The sequence below is a fragment of the Aquarana catesbeiana genome, linkage group LG02, assembly GCF_042186555.1.
Source record: "Aquarana catesbeiana isolate 2022-GZ linkage group LG02, ASM4218655v1, whole genome shotgun sequence".
In the NCBI taxonomy this organism is placed as follows: Eukaryota; Metazoa; Chordata; class Amphibia; order Anura; family Ranidae; genus Aquarana; species Aquarana catesbeiana.
The window spans coordinates 176,495,763-176,515,703 of NC_133325.1; the positions used below are offsets into that span (position 1 = coordinate 176,495,763).

A 19,941-nucleotide genomic window follows, 5' to 3' on the forward strand; every position below is an offset into this window, starting at 1 on the left:
AGACCTTACCCATACAGATCCCCCCAGGTAACCCCCCCTCCATTAGTACAGACCCCCCAGGACAGATCTCCCTCTCCATTAGTACAGACCCCCACAGGACAAACCACCCCTCCATTAGTACAGACCCCCCAGGACAGACCCCCCCATTAGTACAGACCCCCCCCTCCATTAGTACAGACCCCCCTCCATTAGTACAGACCCCCCTCCATTAGTACAGACCCCCCTCCATTAGTACAGACCCCCCAGGACAGACTCCCTCTCCATTAGTACAGACCCCCCCTCCATTAGTGCAGACCCCCCTTCATTAGTACAGACCCCCCCTCCATTAGTATAGACCCCCCTCCATTAGTACAGACCCCCCAGGACAGACTCCCCCTCCATTAGTACAGACCCCCCAGGACAGACCCCCTCTCCATTAGTACAGACCCCCCTCCATTAGTACAGACCCCCCTATTAGTACAGACCCCCCCTCCATTAGTACAGACCCTATTAGTACAGACCCCCTCTCCATTAGTACAGACCCCACCTCCATTAGTACAGACCCCCCCTCCATTAGTACAGACCCCCCTCCATTAGTACAGACCCCCCTCCATTAGTACAGACCCCACAGGACAGACCCCCCTCCATTAGTACAGACCCCCCAGGACAGACCCCCTCTCCATTAGTACAGACCCCCTCTCCATTAGTACAGACCCCCCCATTTGTACAGACCCCCCATTAGCACAGACCCCCCAGGACAGACCCCCCCATTAGTACAGACCCCCCTCTCCATTAGTACAGGCCCCCTCTCCATTAGTACAGACCCCACCTCCATTAGTACAGACCCCCCTCCATTAGTACAGATCCCCTCTATTAGTACAGACCCCCCCTCCATTAGTACAGACCCCCTCCATTAGTACAGACCCCCCTCCATTAGTACAGACCCCCTCTCCATTAGTACAGACCCCCCTCCATTAGTACAGACCCCCCTCCATTAGTACAGACCCCCCAGGACAGACCCCCCTCCATTAGTACAGACCCCCTCTCCATTAGTACAGACCCCCCTCCATTAGTACATACCCCCCCATTAGTACAGACCCCCCCATTAGTACAGACCCCCCAGGACAGACCACCCCTATTAGTACAGACCCCCCCATTAGTACAGACCCCCCTCCTAATTAGTACAGACCCCCTCTCCATTAGTACAGACCCCCCCTCCATTAGCACAGACCCCCTCCATTAGTACAGACCCCCCAGGACAGACCCCCCTCCATTAGTACAGAACCCCCCCATTAGTACAGACCCCCCACCATTAGTACAGACCTCCCCTCCATTAGTACAGACCCCATTAGTACAGACCCCCTCTCCATTAGTACAGACCCCATTAGTACAGCCCCCTCCCATTATTAGTACAGCCCCCCCTCCATTAGTACAGCCCCCCCATTAGTACAGCCCCCTCCATTAGTACAGCCCCCCTCCATTAGTACAGCCCCCCTCCATTAGTACAGCCCCCCCATTAGGGTACATATATACACCCGGGCGGCAGCTGAAGAGGAGAGAACAGTGTGCAGACAGCCGCGCTGCTCGGGTGGAGAGCAGAGCAGTTTAAAGCAGGCAGGAGTGGGAGACACAGAGGAGAATGTGTCAGGCACGGACCGCTCCTCTGCTCCCCCCCGCGCGTTACATCACTGTGCGGCTGGTCTCTCTCCACGCAGAGACCAACCGCTCTGCCTCCGATGTCTCTCTTTCTCTGACAGGAGGAGGGAGGGGCTTGAGCCGCACACACAGCGGCGGCGGCGCCTTTCTTCTTTTAACACCAGCGGAGAGCGCGGCCGCCGGACACAATCAAGAGGAGGAGGAGGGAAGGGAGCACTCTGGCGCTTCAGCGCCCCCACCTTTCTGGCGCCTGGGTGCACTGCACCCCGTGCACCCCATCTAGGATCGGCCCTGGATTTAAGCACATATGCCCTGGCTGCGGGGGATCTCACGCACTGTCCAAATGCTTTAGAAGAGGGAAGGGGCGTGGTGGAGAGCCTGCGAATAAGAGGGATGATGCCGGTGCAGGTGGAAAGGATGCGTCCTTTCCTCAGTATGTACCCCGACCGAAAAGCGGCCCAGTTGTTAGAATCAGGTTTCGCGTTTGGTTTTAAAATACCGTGCTCATTGACGGCGGCCCCTCCCATGGCGATGAATTTACGTTCAGCTCTGCTGCATCTGACGATTTCCGAAATAATAGAGAAAGAAGTAAGTCTGGGGCGCATGTCCGGCCCTTTTACTTCGGTTCCTCTTCCGGGCTTGGTGGTATCCCCATTGGAGGTAGTTCCCAAGAAGGAGCCAAACAAATTCAGATTGATTCACCACCTTTTCTTTCCGAAGGGTGGGTCGGTCAATGATTCGATTGCGCCGGAGGAGTGTGCAGTGACATATACTTCCTTTGATGCTGCAATATCATGGGTGTGTCGCTACGGGCGGGGGTCACTGATGGCAAAAGCGGATATTGAATCTGCTTTCCGGCTTTTGCCGGTCCACCCGGACAGTTTTCGGCTGCTGGGCTGCGCATGGAATGGGGCATACTATGTGGATCGTTGCCTCCCAATGTGATGCTCTATCTCATGCGCTTTCTTTGAAACGTTCAGCTCATTTTTGGAATGGGTGGTTCGGGCTGTCTCTGGGATCAACTCGATCATTCACTATCTGGACGATTTCCTATGCGTCGGCCCACCGGGTTCCAATATTTGTGCTGTCCTCTTAGGGACGTTACAGCATATAGCGGAGCAATTTGAGGTCCCGTTAGCTCTGGACAAAATGGAAGGCCCCATGTCTAACATTGTCTTCCTGGGAATTGAAGTGGATTCCATTGGAATGGAGTGCCAACTGCCAGTGGACAAATTGGAAAATCTCAAGGCAGAGGTGCGTGGGACCATCGGCAGGCACAAGGTGCAATTCCGGCAGCTACAATCATTATTGGGGAAGCTAAATTTTGCTTGCCGAATAATTCCCATGGGTAGGGTGTTTTGCCAGCGGTTGTCGGCAGCGACCGCTGGGGTTCAGGCCCCCACTCACTTTGTGAGTCTTAACAAGGAGCACAGAGAGGACTTGCGGGTGTGGCATGAATTCCTGGAATCATTTAATGGGCGCGCCCTTTGGATGTCGGGTCCCATTAGTAATTGGGATCTTGAACTATTCATGAACGCGGCAGGCTCGACGGGCTACGGGGCCGTCTTTCAAAAAAATTGGAGCGCTGCCCGATGGCCCCAGGCTTGGGGGGAAGCTGGGTTCTTGAAGAACCTTGTCCTCCTGGAACTGTTTCCAATTGTGGTAGCGGTGGAAAGATGGGGGGAATCCTTTCGTAACCTGAAGGTGCGGCTCAACTGTGACAACCTGGGGGTCGTCCAGGTGATTAACCGATTGTCGGCCAAGTCTATGCCGGTGGTCAGGTTGCTGAGACATTTGGCGTTGCGCTGCTTGAAATTGAATGTTTTCATCTACGCTGTACACTTACCAGGGGTTGAGAACACCTTGGCTGACGCTCTGTCTCGTTTCCAGTGGCACAGGTTTCGGGAGCTGGCACCAGATGCGGAGCAGCAGGGGGTTACCTGCCCCGACTGGGACTCCAAGGTATGGCAGGAGTGGTTAGCATGCTTACATAGGCTGGAGATCGCCCCTGAGGGCCCGGAGGTAACCTATGTGATTCTGTATTTTATTAATATGGGGTTTGAGTGGGAGATCTCGGCAGCTGCCATCAAAGGCGGCTCTAGACTTTCTGAGGCCTTAGGCAAAACTTAGACATGAGGCCCCACTCACACCCATAATGGGAAAAATAATATAGGCGATAAAAATTAACTGTATAAATGCATATATTAACAGCCTTAAATCCTATGAACTCACAGTTTCTATAAATTTCTCTGACCAATTATTCTTTAATCAAATTTCATTAAACATAGGATATCACTCTTCTCATATATATATCTATATATATATATACAGGTATATATATATATATATATATATATAGATATATAGATATATCTATATATAGATATATCTATAGATCTATAGATATATCTATATATATATATAGATATATCTATAGATCTATAGATATATCTATATATATATATAGATATTTCTATATAGATATATCTATATAGATATATATATATTACACACACAACTATAGATCAAATTGTGCAGCTGCCTACTCATTATCCTCGGTGCTGTCTCCTAAATGTGAAATAAATTTGGTCAGAGACTGTGCAGAAAATGATAGAGGAGATGGTTAGAAACTGCAAAGATACAGGAGACGGTCAGAGACTATGCAGACAATGATACAGGAGACGGTCAGAGACTATGCAGACAATGATACAGGAGACGGTCAGAGAATGTGCAGACAATGATTCAGGAAATGGTCAGAGACTGTGTGTGGACAATGATACAGGAGATGGCCAGACTGTGTGCGGACAATGATACAGGCGATGGTCAGAGACTGTGCGGACAATGATACAGGAGATGGTTTTATTATGGTAATGACAAGCAAACTCTTACTTGGCTAACACGGTAACAAACGTTGGAGCCACAGACAGGGTGCTGACAGACAATCACACCACAAAGATGCAGGAGAGGGTCAGAGACTGTGCGGAAAATGATACAGGAGATGGTCAGAGACTGTGCAGACAATGATACAGGAGACAGTCAGAGACTGTGCAGACAATGATACAGGAGACGGTCAGAGACTGTGTGCGGACAATGATACAGGAAATGGTCAGAGACTGCGTGGACATGATTCAGGATGCTGATCGGTGAAAACAACAGAATGAGCATAATTGATAACTTATCAGTGTAATTAATTCATTATCAGTAGGTTTAGGGAGAGGGTAAATAACACTACTGTATTAGTTAACTGTAATAGAGAAGGTGGTGCACCATTCCGGCTTTACTGTCTGGCAGAGGAATATGAATCACAAAAATGGGTGCACAGAATTATAAACCTTTTGGTAGATGAAAAATTTCACATATGTGTGTGAATAGCTGTTTGCCTGGCGTTCATTTTAAAAGCAGAACTGCAGCAAGATAAATAAAAAAAGCCCTCCAGTTTGAACGACAGCCAGCCTCATTCCACGGCCTTCTTCAAAGCCCACACTGGAATGTACATGCCCTCAGCCTGTCATTCAACAAGTAAGGAGAAGTGGTACAATGATGATCCCATCCAGTGGCGGCTGGTGCTCAAAATTTTTGGAGGGGCGAAAAAGAACTAAAAAAACCCATCAATTGCAACCTCACTGTACCATCAAATGCAGCCACTGTGCTATCAAATGCCGCCACTGTGCCCCATCAAATGCTGCTACTGTGCCCCATCAAATGCTGCCACTGACTGTTTCCCATCAAATGCCGCCACTGTGCCCCATCAAATGCCGCTGGGGACAAATTACGTGCAGCCAGTCTGGAGAGTCACCTGCCACTTACTAATTATAATATTTACAAGTGCGACGTACAGCAAACCGGCCGCCCGCCCACCTGCCCGGGGCTGTATTTGTGCAGGAGGTGGCCGTGGGAGACGGGACTCGGGAGGATGGGTCATGGGGCCTTTTTTTTGTGCGGGGCGGATTTTTTGCCGCTCCTTCAAAGTGCCGTCCTTAGCCTGGGCCTTGTCGGCCTAGGCTAAGACACAGCACTGAGACAAGGTACAGACCATGAGATCATGAGACAGACAGGGTACTGGGGACAGACCGTGAGACAGACAGGGTACTAGGGACAGACCATGAGACAGACAGGGCACTGGGGACAGACTGTGAGACAGACGGGGTACTGGGGACAGACCGTGAGACAGACGGGGTACTGGGGACAGACTGTGAGACAGACGGGGTACTGGGGACAGACCGTGAGACAGACGGGGTACTGGGGACAGACCGTGAGACAGACGGGGTACTGGGGACAGACAGTGAGACAGACGGGTTACTGGGGACAGACCGTGAGACAGGCGAGGTACTGGGGACAGACCGTGAGACAGACAGGGTACTGGGGACAGACCATGAGACAGACCATGGGACAGACAGGATAAAGACTTTGAGACTATAGAAAGACAGGGTAATGTACAGAGAGCATGATGATGTACTAGATGTACTGTACTTGCTCCTCGGTCCCCTACACTACTAGAGGCAGCATGAGAAGCTGGCGACAGGTGATGTTGTCTTTGAGCTCCCTCATGCAGTGCAATCTGGGAATTGTAGTCTCTGCAGAGCACAGGCACCAGAGGGCCAAGTCTGTTGTCTGTGCCGTGAAGAACTACAACTCCCGCCATGCACTGGGGCCGCAGACTGGGGCTAGGAGGGCGGCGCCGCGGCGGTGGAACCTGTTATTGGATGCAGCCCGACTGAGCCGAGATGATGTCATCTACCTCGTCCGCGGAGCTCAGACAGGCGGCGCCGGCGTCTATGTGCAGCGCCCACCAGCTCGCTCGATCACCCCGCCACCGGCAGCCGGCTTGTTTGTGCAAACTGACCGTTCCACTCCTGAGTCCCCACACACTGTCTCCTGTCAGGCAAATTAGGCGGCCACGGTCTGCGAGGCCCTTGTAAGGGCGAGGCCTAAGGCAATCGCCTAATTTGCCTAATTAAAGAGCTGCCTCTGGCTGCCATCAATAAGAAATTGGCAGGTCTGGCCTTTCTTTTTAAATTACAAGGGCAACGTGACTATACTAAAGATTTTTGGGTGAAGCAAGCAGTAAAAGGATACAGGAAAGCGCATAAGAAAAGGGATGGGCGGTGTCCAGTGTAATTTCATGTTACAAGGCCTATTCTTTTATATCTCGACCATTTGCTGTTCTGAATACAAAAGTGCCTTATTCCGTGTGGCATTTGCACTAGTGTTCTTCGGAGCGTTACGGATGAGCGAGCTCGTCAGCCCTTCAAAGCGGGCTCAAGGGGGCTGCAGTGGGAGGATCTGGATTGTTTGAAGGATTCAGTTAGAATTTGGATAAAACGGTCTAAAACTGTTCGGTCCGGGAAGGGCATGCAGCTGGAAGTTTTCCGGATTGCGGAGTCACCCATTTGTCCGGTAAGAGCGGTGCAATCGTTCAAGGACATGTGGCCGGGATTAACAGGCTCCTTTTTGATGCAGTCAGATGGGTCGTCTTTGTCTAAGTTTCAATTTATAGCGATGTTCAAAAAATGTTTATCGGTACGATTATAGGTACGATCCCAACAGTTATTCCTCCCATTCTTTCCGCATAGGCGCTGCTACATAGGCGGCCAGGGCCGGGCTTTGTTATGAGGCGGTGAAGCACATAGGGAGGTGGGATTCAGACAGATTTAAGCTCTATATTCGCCCACATTTGTTACAGTCTTAAAAAAAAAAAGAAAATTGGGGTAGACTTGGGGTTAGTGTTTCCTGTTGGGAGGGAATTTACTGTTTTTGTTTGTCATCTTCTGATTCACAGGTGAAGAGGTGGGCCTGGTTTGGATCCTGGGCCACTCCTTCGTTTACTGGGGGGCCAGACAAGCTGAATGGTAGGTAGTTGGGCATCCCCAGACATGAGGCTCAGGTCAGATGGATCGGGGTACCGGGGATGCTTTGGAATAGGGTACGGTCTGAAGTCCACAGGTTCGCCCGTTGGGATAGGGCACCAGATGTCTTGGGTATGGGGGAATGATATGGGAGCTAGGTCCATGAGGGACCTAATACGTGACATTAAATGTGATTTTTTACAGCTACAGGTGGCCTTCCCAGGGATGGTCATTGTATGGTCGGATATGGTGGGCAGGACATCTTGGCGGTGGGCATGGTCAGCTAAAAAGGTTGATAGGGCCCGGGTGAAAGTGAATAAGGAAGTTAGCAGGTTCATTATGAGGAATGGGGGTGTGACCATACAGCATAGGGAGTTGGAGGTGGACACATGGAGGTACCTTAGGAGCGATGGGGTGCATCTCAACGACGTTGGAACAGACCTTTGGGCTCTAGGCCTGCAAGAGGGTGTAGAACGAGCCTTGAGGGTGTGGAGGTGCTTGCAAGGGTAAGGTTTTACCCCTTGCGGGCGGTGGCAGTGGTTTGGGTCTGTGAGGAGGAGGAGATGTATGTTATATGGAGATATAACATGGTCGGTACCCATATGTAATATGGGGTTTATCTGGTATCTTACGGTTACGAGGGGTTAACCAGGAAGGGGTAAAGTTAGGTCACTGCGAAGGTTGGGTACTGTCTTGCAGTCCTGGGGGTTGCGACTGGAGGCCTAAAGTTTATTCAAAGTTTATCACAGTGACCAGTGGTGTGTGTTCCCCTCCAAGACCCCAAGAAAATACTGATCGGTTATTTAAAGCTATTTTAAAAACGTTATTTATTTAGTTTTATGTTAATTGTTAATAAAAGGCCGTCAAGGCCATTTACTCCAATACCTTGTCAAGTCATTTGTGGGAAGGATTTGGAGGGTTGAGAGTCTATGGTTAAGGGGTAATTCGAAGACTGGGGGTTAAGTCCATCACATGTCATGCTGAATATACCCATATGTGCTTTATGACTACCTGTAATAGGGGTCATGGAAGTCTGGTGAGTAGGATGTGTGACAGGTGATGGTGGTGGAAGATATTTCAGTCAAATTTACCTACTGTTCAGCGGGGATTTGAAGATTGTGTACATTGAAGATTGTACAGTGAAGATTGTCTGAAGACTTTGATACATTGTTTGAATATTCACTATTTGCACTACTGAACTTATTTTGTGTTTGGACTTTTTATACACATATTATTATATTATCATGTTGGTGCTCAGTTAGGGTTGCCACCGTTCCAGGATTCCCCTGGACAGTCAGGGTTTTGAATCATGTGCCCAGGTTTCAGGCAGACTGAAACCCGGACACATTATTCCAACCCGGGCACTGGCTCCTCAAGTAACCAAGATAGTCACACGAATGATGTTAGAAAGAGCAATTCGGCCACACCCACTGCACACCATTCACACCACATTACTACTATCCTTGGGGCACCCAAAGGTGTCCCAGGCCGCTAAAGTGTTCGGGTTTGGCTTGAAGAAAAGGTGGCAACCCTATACTCAGTTGAAACCACTTTTTGCATGTTTGCACTTTATTAGGGAAGGAGTGCGGTTTAATCAATTTAGTATTCAGGCCTTGTTTTACACTTGTGGTTGAGGGGTGGTAACACATGCACCACTCCCCCTTAAACTGCGAAGGCAAAGGACAGGGGTGTATACATGGCACAGCCATGATGCTTTACATTGTGGTGCAGCAAAACTTATCCCTCCATTCATGCGCACCGGGCAGTACCGCTCACCAATTGTGACCCATTCCCCTGAATGAAATCGCTCCACAACAATGCGCAATGCATTGTTAAAACAGGCAGTGAGAAGGCAATGTAATTTCTCCTCAAACACCCTCAGAAAAGATATATGCCCTGTGGATTATTCTTCAGGGGGTGAAGCTAGTGGAAATGAGCCCACATAATTCAGGGTGTATATCTCACCGTACACCATTTCAGTAACCACACGGACAACAAGCTGGAGTTAATGGCCAAAGCAGCCTTTTATTAACCAAATTAATAAATAACATATAAAAACTTAACAATGTAAATACAGTATACCTGGAGCCTCAAGGTCCTAGTAGGCATCAATAAAAGAAAGTACCTGCGACCTACTTAAAACAGGCCTCCAGCCACAACACCACTGGCTCGGAGACAACCAGTTGCAGATACAGTGGATATAAAAAGTCTACACACCCCTGGTAAAATGTCAGGTTTCTGTGATGTAAAAAATGAGACAAAGAAATATAATTATAAAATGTTTTCCACCTTTAATGTGACGTATAAACTGTACAACTCAGTTGAACAACAAACTGAAATCTTTTAGGTGGAGGGAAGTAAAAATAAAAAACTAAAATAATATGGTTGCAAAAGTGTGCACACCCCTAAACTAATACTTTGTCGAAGCATGTTTTGATTTTATTACAGCACTCAGTCTTTTTGGGTATGAGTCTATCTGCATGGCACATCTTGACTTGGCAATATTTGCCCACTCTTAGCAAAATCACTCAAAATCTGTTAGATTGCGGGGACATTTTCTGTGCACAGCCACCTTTTTAATGGGATTCAGGTCTGGGCTCTGGCTTGGCCATTCCAAAACGTTAATCTTCTTCTAGTGAAGCCATTCCTTTGTTGATTTGGTTTTATGCTTTGGGTCGTTGTCATGCTGAAAGATGAAGTTCCTCTTCATGTTCAGCTTTGTAGCAGAAGCCTGAAGGTTTTGTGACAAAAAAATGACTGGTATTTGGAACTGTTCATAATTCCCTCTACCTTGACTAAGGCCCCTGTTCCAGCTGAAGAAAAACAGCCCCAAAACATGATGCTGTCACTACCATGCTTCACGGTGGGCATAATGTTCTTTTTGGGATGTGCAGTGTTGTTTTTGTGCCAAACATATCTTTTGGAATTATGGCCAAAAAGTTCAACCTTGGTTTCATCAGACCATAACACATTTTCCCACATGCTTTGGGAGACTTCAGATGTGTTTTTGCAAAATTTAGCCGGGCTTGGATGTTTTACTTGGTAATTAAAGGCTTCCATCTTGCCACTCTACCCCATAGCCCAGACATATGAAGAATACGGGAGATTGTTGTCACATGTACCACACAGCCAGTACTTGCCAGATATTCCTGAAGCTCCTTTAATGTTGCTGTAGGCCTCTTGGCAGCCTCCCTGACCGGTCTTCTTCTTGTTTTTTCATCAATTTTGGAGGGACGTCCAGTTCTTGGTAATGTCACTGTTGTGCCATATTTTCTCACCTTGATGATGACTGTCTTCATTGTGTTCCATGGCATATGTAATGCCTTGGAAATTCTTTTGTACCCTTCTCCTGACTGATACCTTTTAACAATGAGATCCCTCTGATGCTTTGGAAGCTCTCTGTGGACCATGGCTTTTGCTATAGGATGTGACTAAGAAAATGTCAGGAAAGACCTACTAGAACAGCTGAACTTTATTTGGGTTTAATCAGAGGCACTTTAAATGATGGCAGATGTGTACTGACTCCTATTTAACATGAGTTTGAATGTGATTGCCTAATTCTGAGCACAACTACATCCCCAGTTATAAGCAGGTGTGCACACTTATGCAACCACATTATTTTATTTTTTTATTTTTACCCCCCCCCCCCCCTAAAATATTTCAGTTTGTTTTTCGACTGAATTGTATAGTTTATAGGTCACATTAAAGGTGGAAAAATTATTTATCTTTGTCTCATTTTTTTACATCACAGAAACCTGACATTTTATGATGGGTGTGTAGACTTTTTATATCCACTGTACCTCCATTAGAACAACTGGGAGCCATACCCCAGACAGATCCCTATAAAGTACCTTTTTCATGCCTACAGTAACCTACAAGGACCTTGCACCCCGCCACCACCACACAAACATGACACCTTATGTTTGTGCAGTCTTCCACACCCACAGGGTCCTCTGAATGCCCTCCTGCAGTCCCAAACACCAAAAGTCTACCCCAAAAACATTTAAATGAATACTGTCGCTACGCAAATAACGCCAGGTGTCCACCTCTAGCTCCTGATGCCGAACAAACAAACCACCATTCCTCTCCACAAATCTAGAAACCTCCTTATTCACTTTTATACAGGCTTTGTTCAAGGCCTCCACTGACCTAGCCAAACACCGAATATGAGTCACCATTTCCGACCACACTAAAACTGTCTCTGGATAAGCCAGACGGAGACAAATAAAGTCAAATTTGATGTCCTGTATCAGATCACGCGTAGCTCTAATCCCCAAATCATTAACCCCGGCACGAACGAAAAAATTTGCATTCAATTTTTTTTTTTTTTTTAAAGCGAACAAGCTGCTGACAGGCTTTGAACACGCTTTAAGTAGTGTTAAAACCTGCTAACAGCTTGTTTAAAGTGACAGCACTTCCATTAAGATCTATATTCCATTAAGATTAAGATTTAACATTGGCAAACTGGAGTTGAATGGTGTGTTAGAAGTTTTAACAAAGAAAGCAGTTGGGGAGATTTACCAAAACTGGAGCACTCAGAATCTGGTGCAGCTGTAAATGGTAGCCAATCAGCTTCTAACTACAGCTTGTTCAATTAAGCTTTGACCATAAAACCTGGAAGCTAGTTGGTTTCTATACAGAGCTGCACCATGCAGCTTTAGTAAATAACCCCCATTGACAGCTTCTTGGGCCTATGGACCACTTCATAGGTCAGTTCAGCAGAGACCAGGCAAAATTCGAACCATGTATGGTCAGGCCGAATGTACCCAGGTTGATCAACTTGGGTACAACCAGCCTGTCGGATTTTATATGTGATTATTGCTAATGGCTATTATAGCCACTAGCAGATCATTGTGTTATCCTGGCATCCTCCCGGTGGGAGAACACAATGGCTCCGCAGTGCTTGCAGGAAAGTAAATTGCTCCAACTATGGCTGGTTTAAAACATCCCTGCCAATTTGGAGTGCTAAAACTGTATATACTGTATGATTATAAATCACACCTATTGGGAATAAGTGTAGCTATTCAATAAGCAAGAAGGTGCAACATATGAGAGGAAATAGCCTAGTTATACAACACATTTTTTTTAAAGTGAACCCTACTAATAGTTTTATTGCCATTATGTCTGCATTGGAAAGATATCACTCAGTTCCTTTTCTGATGACATTGTTGTCACCTGTACATGAATTGTGGAAAAATCTCCTGATTTGGGCCAATGACTGTTTAAAAAAAACAGTGGCTAGATGCCCTTTTTAAAGCATAGTAGCACTGCAAAAATATGTTTTTAAGTAGGAAATCAGTAACTGAGTAAATTAACAGCTGCTTAGATTTTAAATGCTTTGTAAGAATAATCATGGCTCCTGACACACTGCAAATTGCTCATGTAAAGGAAAAGACCAGGACTTGAAATTTCTTGCAGTAACTGTGCAATATGGAAAGTTAAGAATATAGGGGGTTGCAGGTTGGAAAATGAAAGCAGACTAGTTGCCCTTCACCTATACTTTTAGAAGCTTTGTATTTTACAAGGTACTAACCAACATACAGTATTCATAATTTCTTAATATGTCATGCCAGTAACCAAATTCTCTCAACAGGTTGAGTAGTAGTATATATTACTGCTACCAGCATGTGGCTACCCCTACTGGTGGTGTTTGGGCTGCTGCTCCTGTACAGATGGTACAGACAAAGTCAAATCCTGGAGAATCTAACAGATAAATATGTATTTATCACTGGATGTGACTCTGGATTTGGGAACCTGCTGGCTAAGCAACTGGACAAACGTGGAATGTGGGTTCTGGCTGCCTGTCTGACGGAGACTGGGGCTGCGAATCTGAAGAAAGAGTCCTCTAGCAGACTGCAGACGGTAATATTGGATGTGTCAAATAGCCAGAGTGTAAATTCTGCTGGGCAGTGGGTATCTCAAATTGTTGGAGACAGAGGTAAGACCACTTGGTTTGTCCGTTATGTAAATTTCTGTAAAACAGTTGTCTGTAAGCAAGGGGTTTAGCCTATAATAAATATGGCGTTTGTTAAAGGTAATGTAAGCAGCATCGGAGGCAGCCTTGGGTCGGAGAAATTCGGCCACAGTCTTTCTAGACCAACTACAATGCACTAAGAATTGCATATCTTTTAGCTGCAAGAAACTAAGATCAACTTGTTCTATACTAATGTGAACCTTGGCTACATATCTCAATTATGCACATGAAAAAAAAGAGAATATATCAAACCTCCTGAGAGTGAAAATGTTTATAACCAATACAAATGTGGCCCTCTTTTGAGGGGGGGGGGGGGGGGGGTTAAAAAAAATGACCCTCCCCAAACAGGGTATTCTACTAAACCTATAGGTAAATAAGAGAAGAAGATCCTTCTATTATATGGAAGATTGGGTTTGATAATAAAGTTGGCAGTGCCTCCACCCAGGACAGGACCTCTGTGAACAGAGGGAATCACCTTTTTGAGATATTAAACAGTTATCTAAACAAGGTAATTGGGAGCAGAGGAACTACTGTAACCAGCATATAGTATTAATCATAAGCATATAGATGCACAAAGTATAGAAATAATATAAACTTTATATAAGAAAATATTAATAATAGTACAAACATCCAACATACAAACAGGTATTATCAGCAAAGGGCCCAATAGGAGTCCTAGGGGAATTGTGCACATATACCCAGGTATATATAGTTATTATTAGAGATAACTCCAGATGATTGTTGCAGCAAAGTCCAGTTGCAGAGGTCCTTGAGGATGTTCAGAATGTGGCGTCCATCTCTGTTTTGAAGACCTGAATACAAGATAAGCAGTGATGGGGAGACCTTCCAGTTATTGTCCAACCAGCCTGGAATGCAGCTTCTTATACACAGAAATTGGTTTACCACTGGAACTCAGTTAACCTATCTACTCTACATTTTAGTCCCTCTCTATTAGTTTCTAATCTGAGATGCAACAAGAACTTGAACCACCAGAAGTGGTCATCAGACGCCTAACCTGGCTCTAGCCTATTCTTATTATCGAGCCCTAGGCTACAACTAGTTAAAGAAACAAAGACCAGAAGAGAAAATATTAACTAAAATAACACCTACTAATATATTGGAAGGGGATGACAACATATATAGAGTAGGGACATGCAGTCAGGGGAGGCAGGTGAGGCAGAGCCTCACCTGCCATTAACATTAAAAATAAAATAAAAAAAATCGAGCTTCAAGGGTCGTAGCTCGGCGACATGAGATCACAGAGCCCCACTGGTAAATTTGGGGCTCCTACAACTTATGGTTCTGGAGATACAGGTCTCCTTGTGCAGCCTGTCAGAAGCTAAATACAGAGCGGCTAGTTTAAATACAAGCTGGCACACTCTATTTGCAACAGACAAAAGGATGAGCTCACAGTGCCTCCCATCACTTCTTGTCAGAGGCACTGAGCTCAATGGACAGCTTGGAGTCTTGGACCAATGGTAAAGTACCATTAGTCCCAGCTGTCCAATAAAAATGCTGCAGTGGAGGCATGCCTCTCACTGCAGTGTCATAGAAGGGGCATGTGTCTAAAAGACAAAAGCTTCCTTCCAGCCCAGCCCTCTTAACTACAAGGAAATACATGGGTTTATGGATATAAGATCTACCCACAATCCCATGTTTTTCTCACACAGTTAAGAGGGAGAATGAGAATCTGCTGCGGTTGAAAATGTACTGTTATTATAAACCCTACTGTAAAACAATGAGCTTACTTTATAGATCCTTGTAAACTTACTTTATGTATCTTTATGTATCTTTATAACATTGTTTACTCAATAAACTTCTTTTGACAAGGAAAATGTACTGTTATAATCAAGCTAAATCATATATTATTATGCTATATGTTATAACATAATCATTTATTATTTATCTATTTACTGTGAAATTACTGGTTTGAAGTTATAACTTCAAACTTAAATAATTTGTCCGTTAAGCCACCTGCTTGAGTACAATTTTTAAAAATATAGTAAATTACCTTGAAAACAATACATAATAATTATTATATAATAATTATTTGCATATTACTTATCGTAAATAACCCCTTGCCCCCAGGCCAATTCTGACACTTCTCTCCTACACGTATTAATCATCATTTTTTTGCTAGAAAATTACTCAGAACACCCAAACATTATATATATTGTTTTAGCAGACACCATAGGGAATAAAATAGTGGTCGTTGCAACTTTTTATGTTACATGGTATTTGTGCAGCAATTTTTCAACATGAATATAAAAAAAACTTTAAAAAAACACTAAAGATAATCCGATTTTTTTGTATTATGTGAAAGATAATGTTATGCCAAGTAAATAGATACCTAACATGTCATGCTTTAAAATTGTGCACACTGGTGGAATGGCGCCAAACTTCAGTACTTAAATATCTCCATAGGCAATGCTTTAAATTTTTTTGCAGATTACATGTTTAGAGTTACAGAGGAGGTCTAGTGCTAGAATTATTGCTCTTGCTCTAATGATCGCGGTGTATGTAACCTGTGTGTATCTGGCTCTGATACTAGCCAGTGCCTCACCAGCCACTGACCTCACCGCACTTCCCTGATATACAGTAGCTCAGACCTAGCTATCTGGCACTGTGCATTTGAGATAATAACAATAGACCTGTCTGTTACTAGGATTCAGATCAACAAATTATGGGCAGTTACAGTTAAACAGCCAGAACACAAGAACAATTGCCTAATAGTCTCTGCTTCTGATCTGGGTAAAAATACTATGTTGTAGTAATGCAACTCCTGTATGTGGACATGTGGTGTATTCTCTAGCCCCCTCCTCCTTCTGGGGTTTCTCACCCAGCCTCTCAGGGGGACAGGAAGTGCTAATACATAATTGTATATAACACTGTAATATTAGCAGCTAACAACTGAGGACAGCAGATCTCTACACAATAATCTCTCTATGCTGCAAAGACTGGGAAAAACAAAAACATTCACATTAAAGCATGGCCCTACTAGGCTGGTATTGTTGCCTGCCTCTGTAGCTACATACGTGTAAGATACCCTATTATACATAGTTACATAGTAGGTGAGGTTGAAAAAAGGCACAAGTCCAACCTATGTGTGTGATTATATGCCAGTATTACATTGTATATCCCTGTATGTTGTGGTAGTTCAGGTGCTTATCTAATAGTTTTTTGAAACTATCGATGCTCCCCGCTGATACTACTGCCTGTGTAAGGGAATTTCACATCCTTGCCGCTCTTACAGTAAAGAACCCTCTACGTAGTTTAAAGTTAAACCTCTTTTCTTCTAATTTTAATGAGTGGCCTTGTGTCTTGTTAAACTCCCTTCCGCAAAAAAGTTTTATCCCATTTGTGGGGTCACCAGTACGGTATTTGTAAATTGAAATCATATCCCCAAAGTGTTTCTTCTCCAGAGAGAACAAGTTAAGTTAAGACTCTTTATTAGCTTTGTTGCCCTTCTTTGTACTTGCTCCATTTCCAGTACATCCTTCCTGAGGACTAGTGCTTAGAACTGGACAGCTTATTCTAGGTGCGGCGCCAGTCTTGTAGAGCGGGAGAATTATAGTTTTATCTCTGGAATTGATCCCCTTTTTAATGCATATCAATATTCTGTTTACTTTGTTAGATGCAGCTTGCATGCCATTGCTAAACCTATCATCTACTAGGACCCCCAGGTCCTTTTCCATCCTAGATTCCACCAGAGGTTCCACCCCCCCCCCCCCCCCCCCCAGTGTATAGATTGCATTCATATATTTGCCACCCAAATGCATTATTTTACATTAAACCTCATTTGCCATATAGTTTCCCATCCCATTAATTTGTTCAGATCTTTTTGTAAGGTTTCCACATCCTGCAGAGAAGTTATTGTCATGCTTAGCTTAGTATTGTCCGCAAATACAGAGATTGAACTGTTTACCACATCCTCCAGGTCCTTTATGAACAAATTAAATAGGATTGGTCCCAGCACAGAACCCTGGGGGACCTCCGCTACCCACCCCTGATCATTCGGAGTACTCCCCATTTATCACCACCCTCTGAACTTGCCCTTGTAGCTAGTTTTCAATCCATGTACTCACCCTATGGTCCATGCCACGGACCTTATTTTGTATACTAAATGTTTATGGGGAGCTGTGTCAAATGCTTTTGCAAAATCCAGATACACCATGTCTACGGGCCTTCCTTTATCTAGATGGCAACTCACCTCCTCATATGCCGCGTACACACGGTCGGACTTTTCGTCTACAAAAGTCCGACAGCCTGTCCGACATACTTCCGACGTACCTTCGGCGGACTTGCGGCAGACTTTCTTACGAACGGACTTGCACACACACGACCACACAAAAGTACGACAGCCTAGTACGCGGTGACGTACACCAAGTCCGACGAGACTATAAAACGGAAGTTCAATAGCCCGTACGACACCCTTTGGGCTCCTTCTGCTAATCTCGTGTTTATCTCGTGTTAGTAGAAGTTTGGTGAGAGACGATTCGCGCTTGTGAGACTCGTATTTTTCAGTTCGTTTTAACTGTTGTTCAGTCTGTGCTTGTGAGGTTTGTATCTGCTTTTCAGTGCGTTTGGTCAGTTGGCATTGAGAAATCTTTGTTTTATTGGCCGCTCGTTCCTGATTTTCAGGTCGTTCTTCACAGGCCTTGCTGTTCTTCAGTGCGTTCTGTTTAGTGCGTTCTGACCAGCCGACCGTTTTGAAGCCATGTTACCTGTACGTACTCGTCGTAGAGCTCGTGCATTGTATGTGCTTGGTGCTGTAGTTTATTCTTCAGCCCAAGACCAGTCCATGAACAGGGCGAGGAGGAGTTCATGGACCAAGAATTGGTTGCTTCAGCGTGACCAGTTCTGTCACATGCCTTTGCTCCGTGAGATCCGTGAGAATAATCCTGAGGATTTCAGGAACTTTCTCCGGATGACGGACCCCGTTTTTGACCGTTTGTTGGCTTTGCTGACCCCCTATATCAGCAGGCAGGATACCTGCATGAGGCAAGCCATCACTCCGGAGCAGAGGCTGGTCGCTACCTTGCGGTATTTGGCCACAGGGAGAAGCCTGCAGGACCTTAAGTTCTCGACAGGCATCTCCCCCCAGGCTCTGGGGATCATTATCCCAGAGACCTGTTCTGCCATCATACAGGTCCTGCAGAAGGACTATATTAAGGTAAGATATTTTTCTTTTATTAGCATCACATGTTCTTTTATGTAATCTTTGATAATGTGATGTATTTCTTGCTTCAAACACTACTTACCATCATTGCAATATAGTGTGAATGTCCCCTTTTTATCCTCACACATGCTGGAATTTTTTCCTGTTATTTTTTGTCATGCATGTATATTTTCCTTCAATAACCTTCCCAGCATGAAGTGATGGGAACATATCCACCTAGTCTACTCATTTGGAATGTATTTTGTTTGAGTGTATTTAGTGTGCTGCTAATGAGCAATTATCTAGATTTCACAACCCCCCCACCCCCCCCCACCTAAACTCACTCCAAATAGTGTGCTGCTAATGAGCAATTATCTAGATTTCACAACCCCCCCCCCCCCCACCTAAACTCACTCCAAATAGTGTGCTGCTAATGAGCAATTATCTAGATTTCACAACCCCCCCACCCTCCCCCCCACCTAAACTCACTCCAAATAGTGTGCTGCTAATGAGCAATTATCTAGATTTCACAACCCCCCCACCCCCCCCCCACCTAAACTCACTCCAAATAGTGTGCTGCTAATGAGCAATTATCTAGATTTCACAACCCCCCCACCTAAACTCACTCCAAATAGTGTGCTGCTAATGAGCAATTATCTAGATTTCACAACCCCCCCACCCCCCCCCCACCTAAACTCACTCCAAATAGTGTGCTGCTAATGAGCAATTATCTAGATTTCACAACCCCCCCACCCCCCCCCCACCTAAACTCACTCCAAATAGTGTGCTGCTAATGAGCAATTATCTAGATTTCACAACCCCCCCACCCCCCCCCACCTAAACTCACTCCAAATAGTGTGCTGCTAATGAGCAATTATCTAGATTTCACAACCCCCCCACCCCCACCCTCGTTAAAATTTGCTGGAATGTTCTGTGGTGTTGATTTGTCTAAAGCAAATATATGTTGCACTTTGCAAAATGCATGTGCACTCTACAAGTGCATTTGTTCCAGTGCTTTAGTAAATGAGCAGAAGCTCTGCTGATTTCCATCATCAAATCATATGCAAGCCTCAAAGTGTTTTCATTAATTGCCCTTGCATGTGATTGTGTACTCCTTGCAACATGAATGCCTTTTTACATTACCTCATTTACTGTAAGCTGGTTAGCAACTGCACCTGCAGAGTGCGACAACTGCAGTCTTGTAGCCTTTTTAGTCCCTAAATTCCTGCGTGTCCTAAAAGTAATTTTTTTTAGGGATTTCACAACCCCCTAAAATGTAATCAATGTTCCATCAGAGGGGGTGAGCAATCTGATAAGTGTGCCTTTCC

The 19,941-nt window shown here is 45.2% G+C and overlaps 1 protein-coding gene across 4 annotated transcripts in view; it reads left to right on the forward strand.

Annotated features, from left to right (window-relative positions):
* LOC141127431 (17-beta-hydroxysteroid dehydrogenase type 6-like) overlaps positions 1 to 19,941 on the forward strand; it is a 110,076-nt gene that overhangs the window by 11,080 nt on the left and 79,055 nt on the right. For all 4 annotated transcript variants that reach the window (XM_073613859.1, XM_073613857.1, XM_073613856.1 and 1 more), the window contains one exon: positions 13,075 to 13,419. In XM_073613859.1, coding sequence (XP_073469960.1) covers positions 13,107 to 13,419 — 313 coding nt within the window. In that variant the 5' untranslated portion in view covers positions 13,075 to 13,106. The remainder of the gene's footprint in view (positions 1 to 13,074; positions 13,420 to 19,941) is intronic.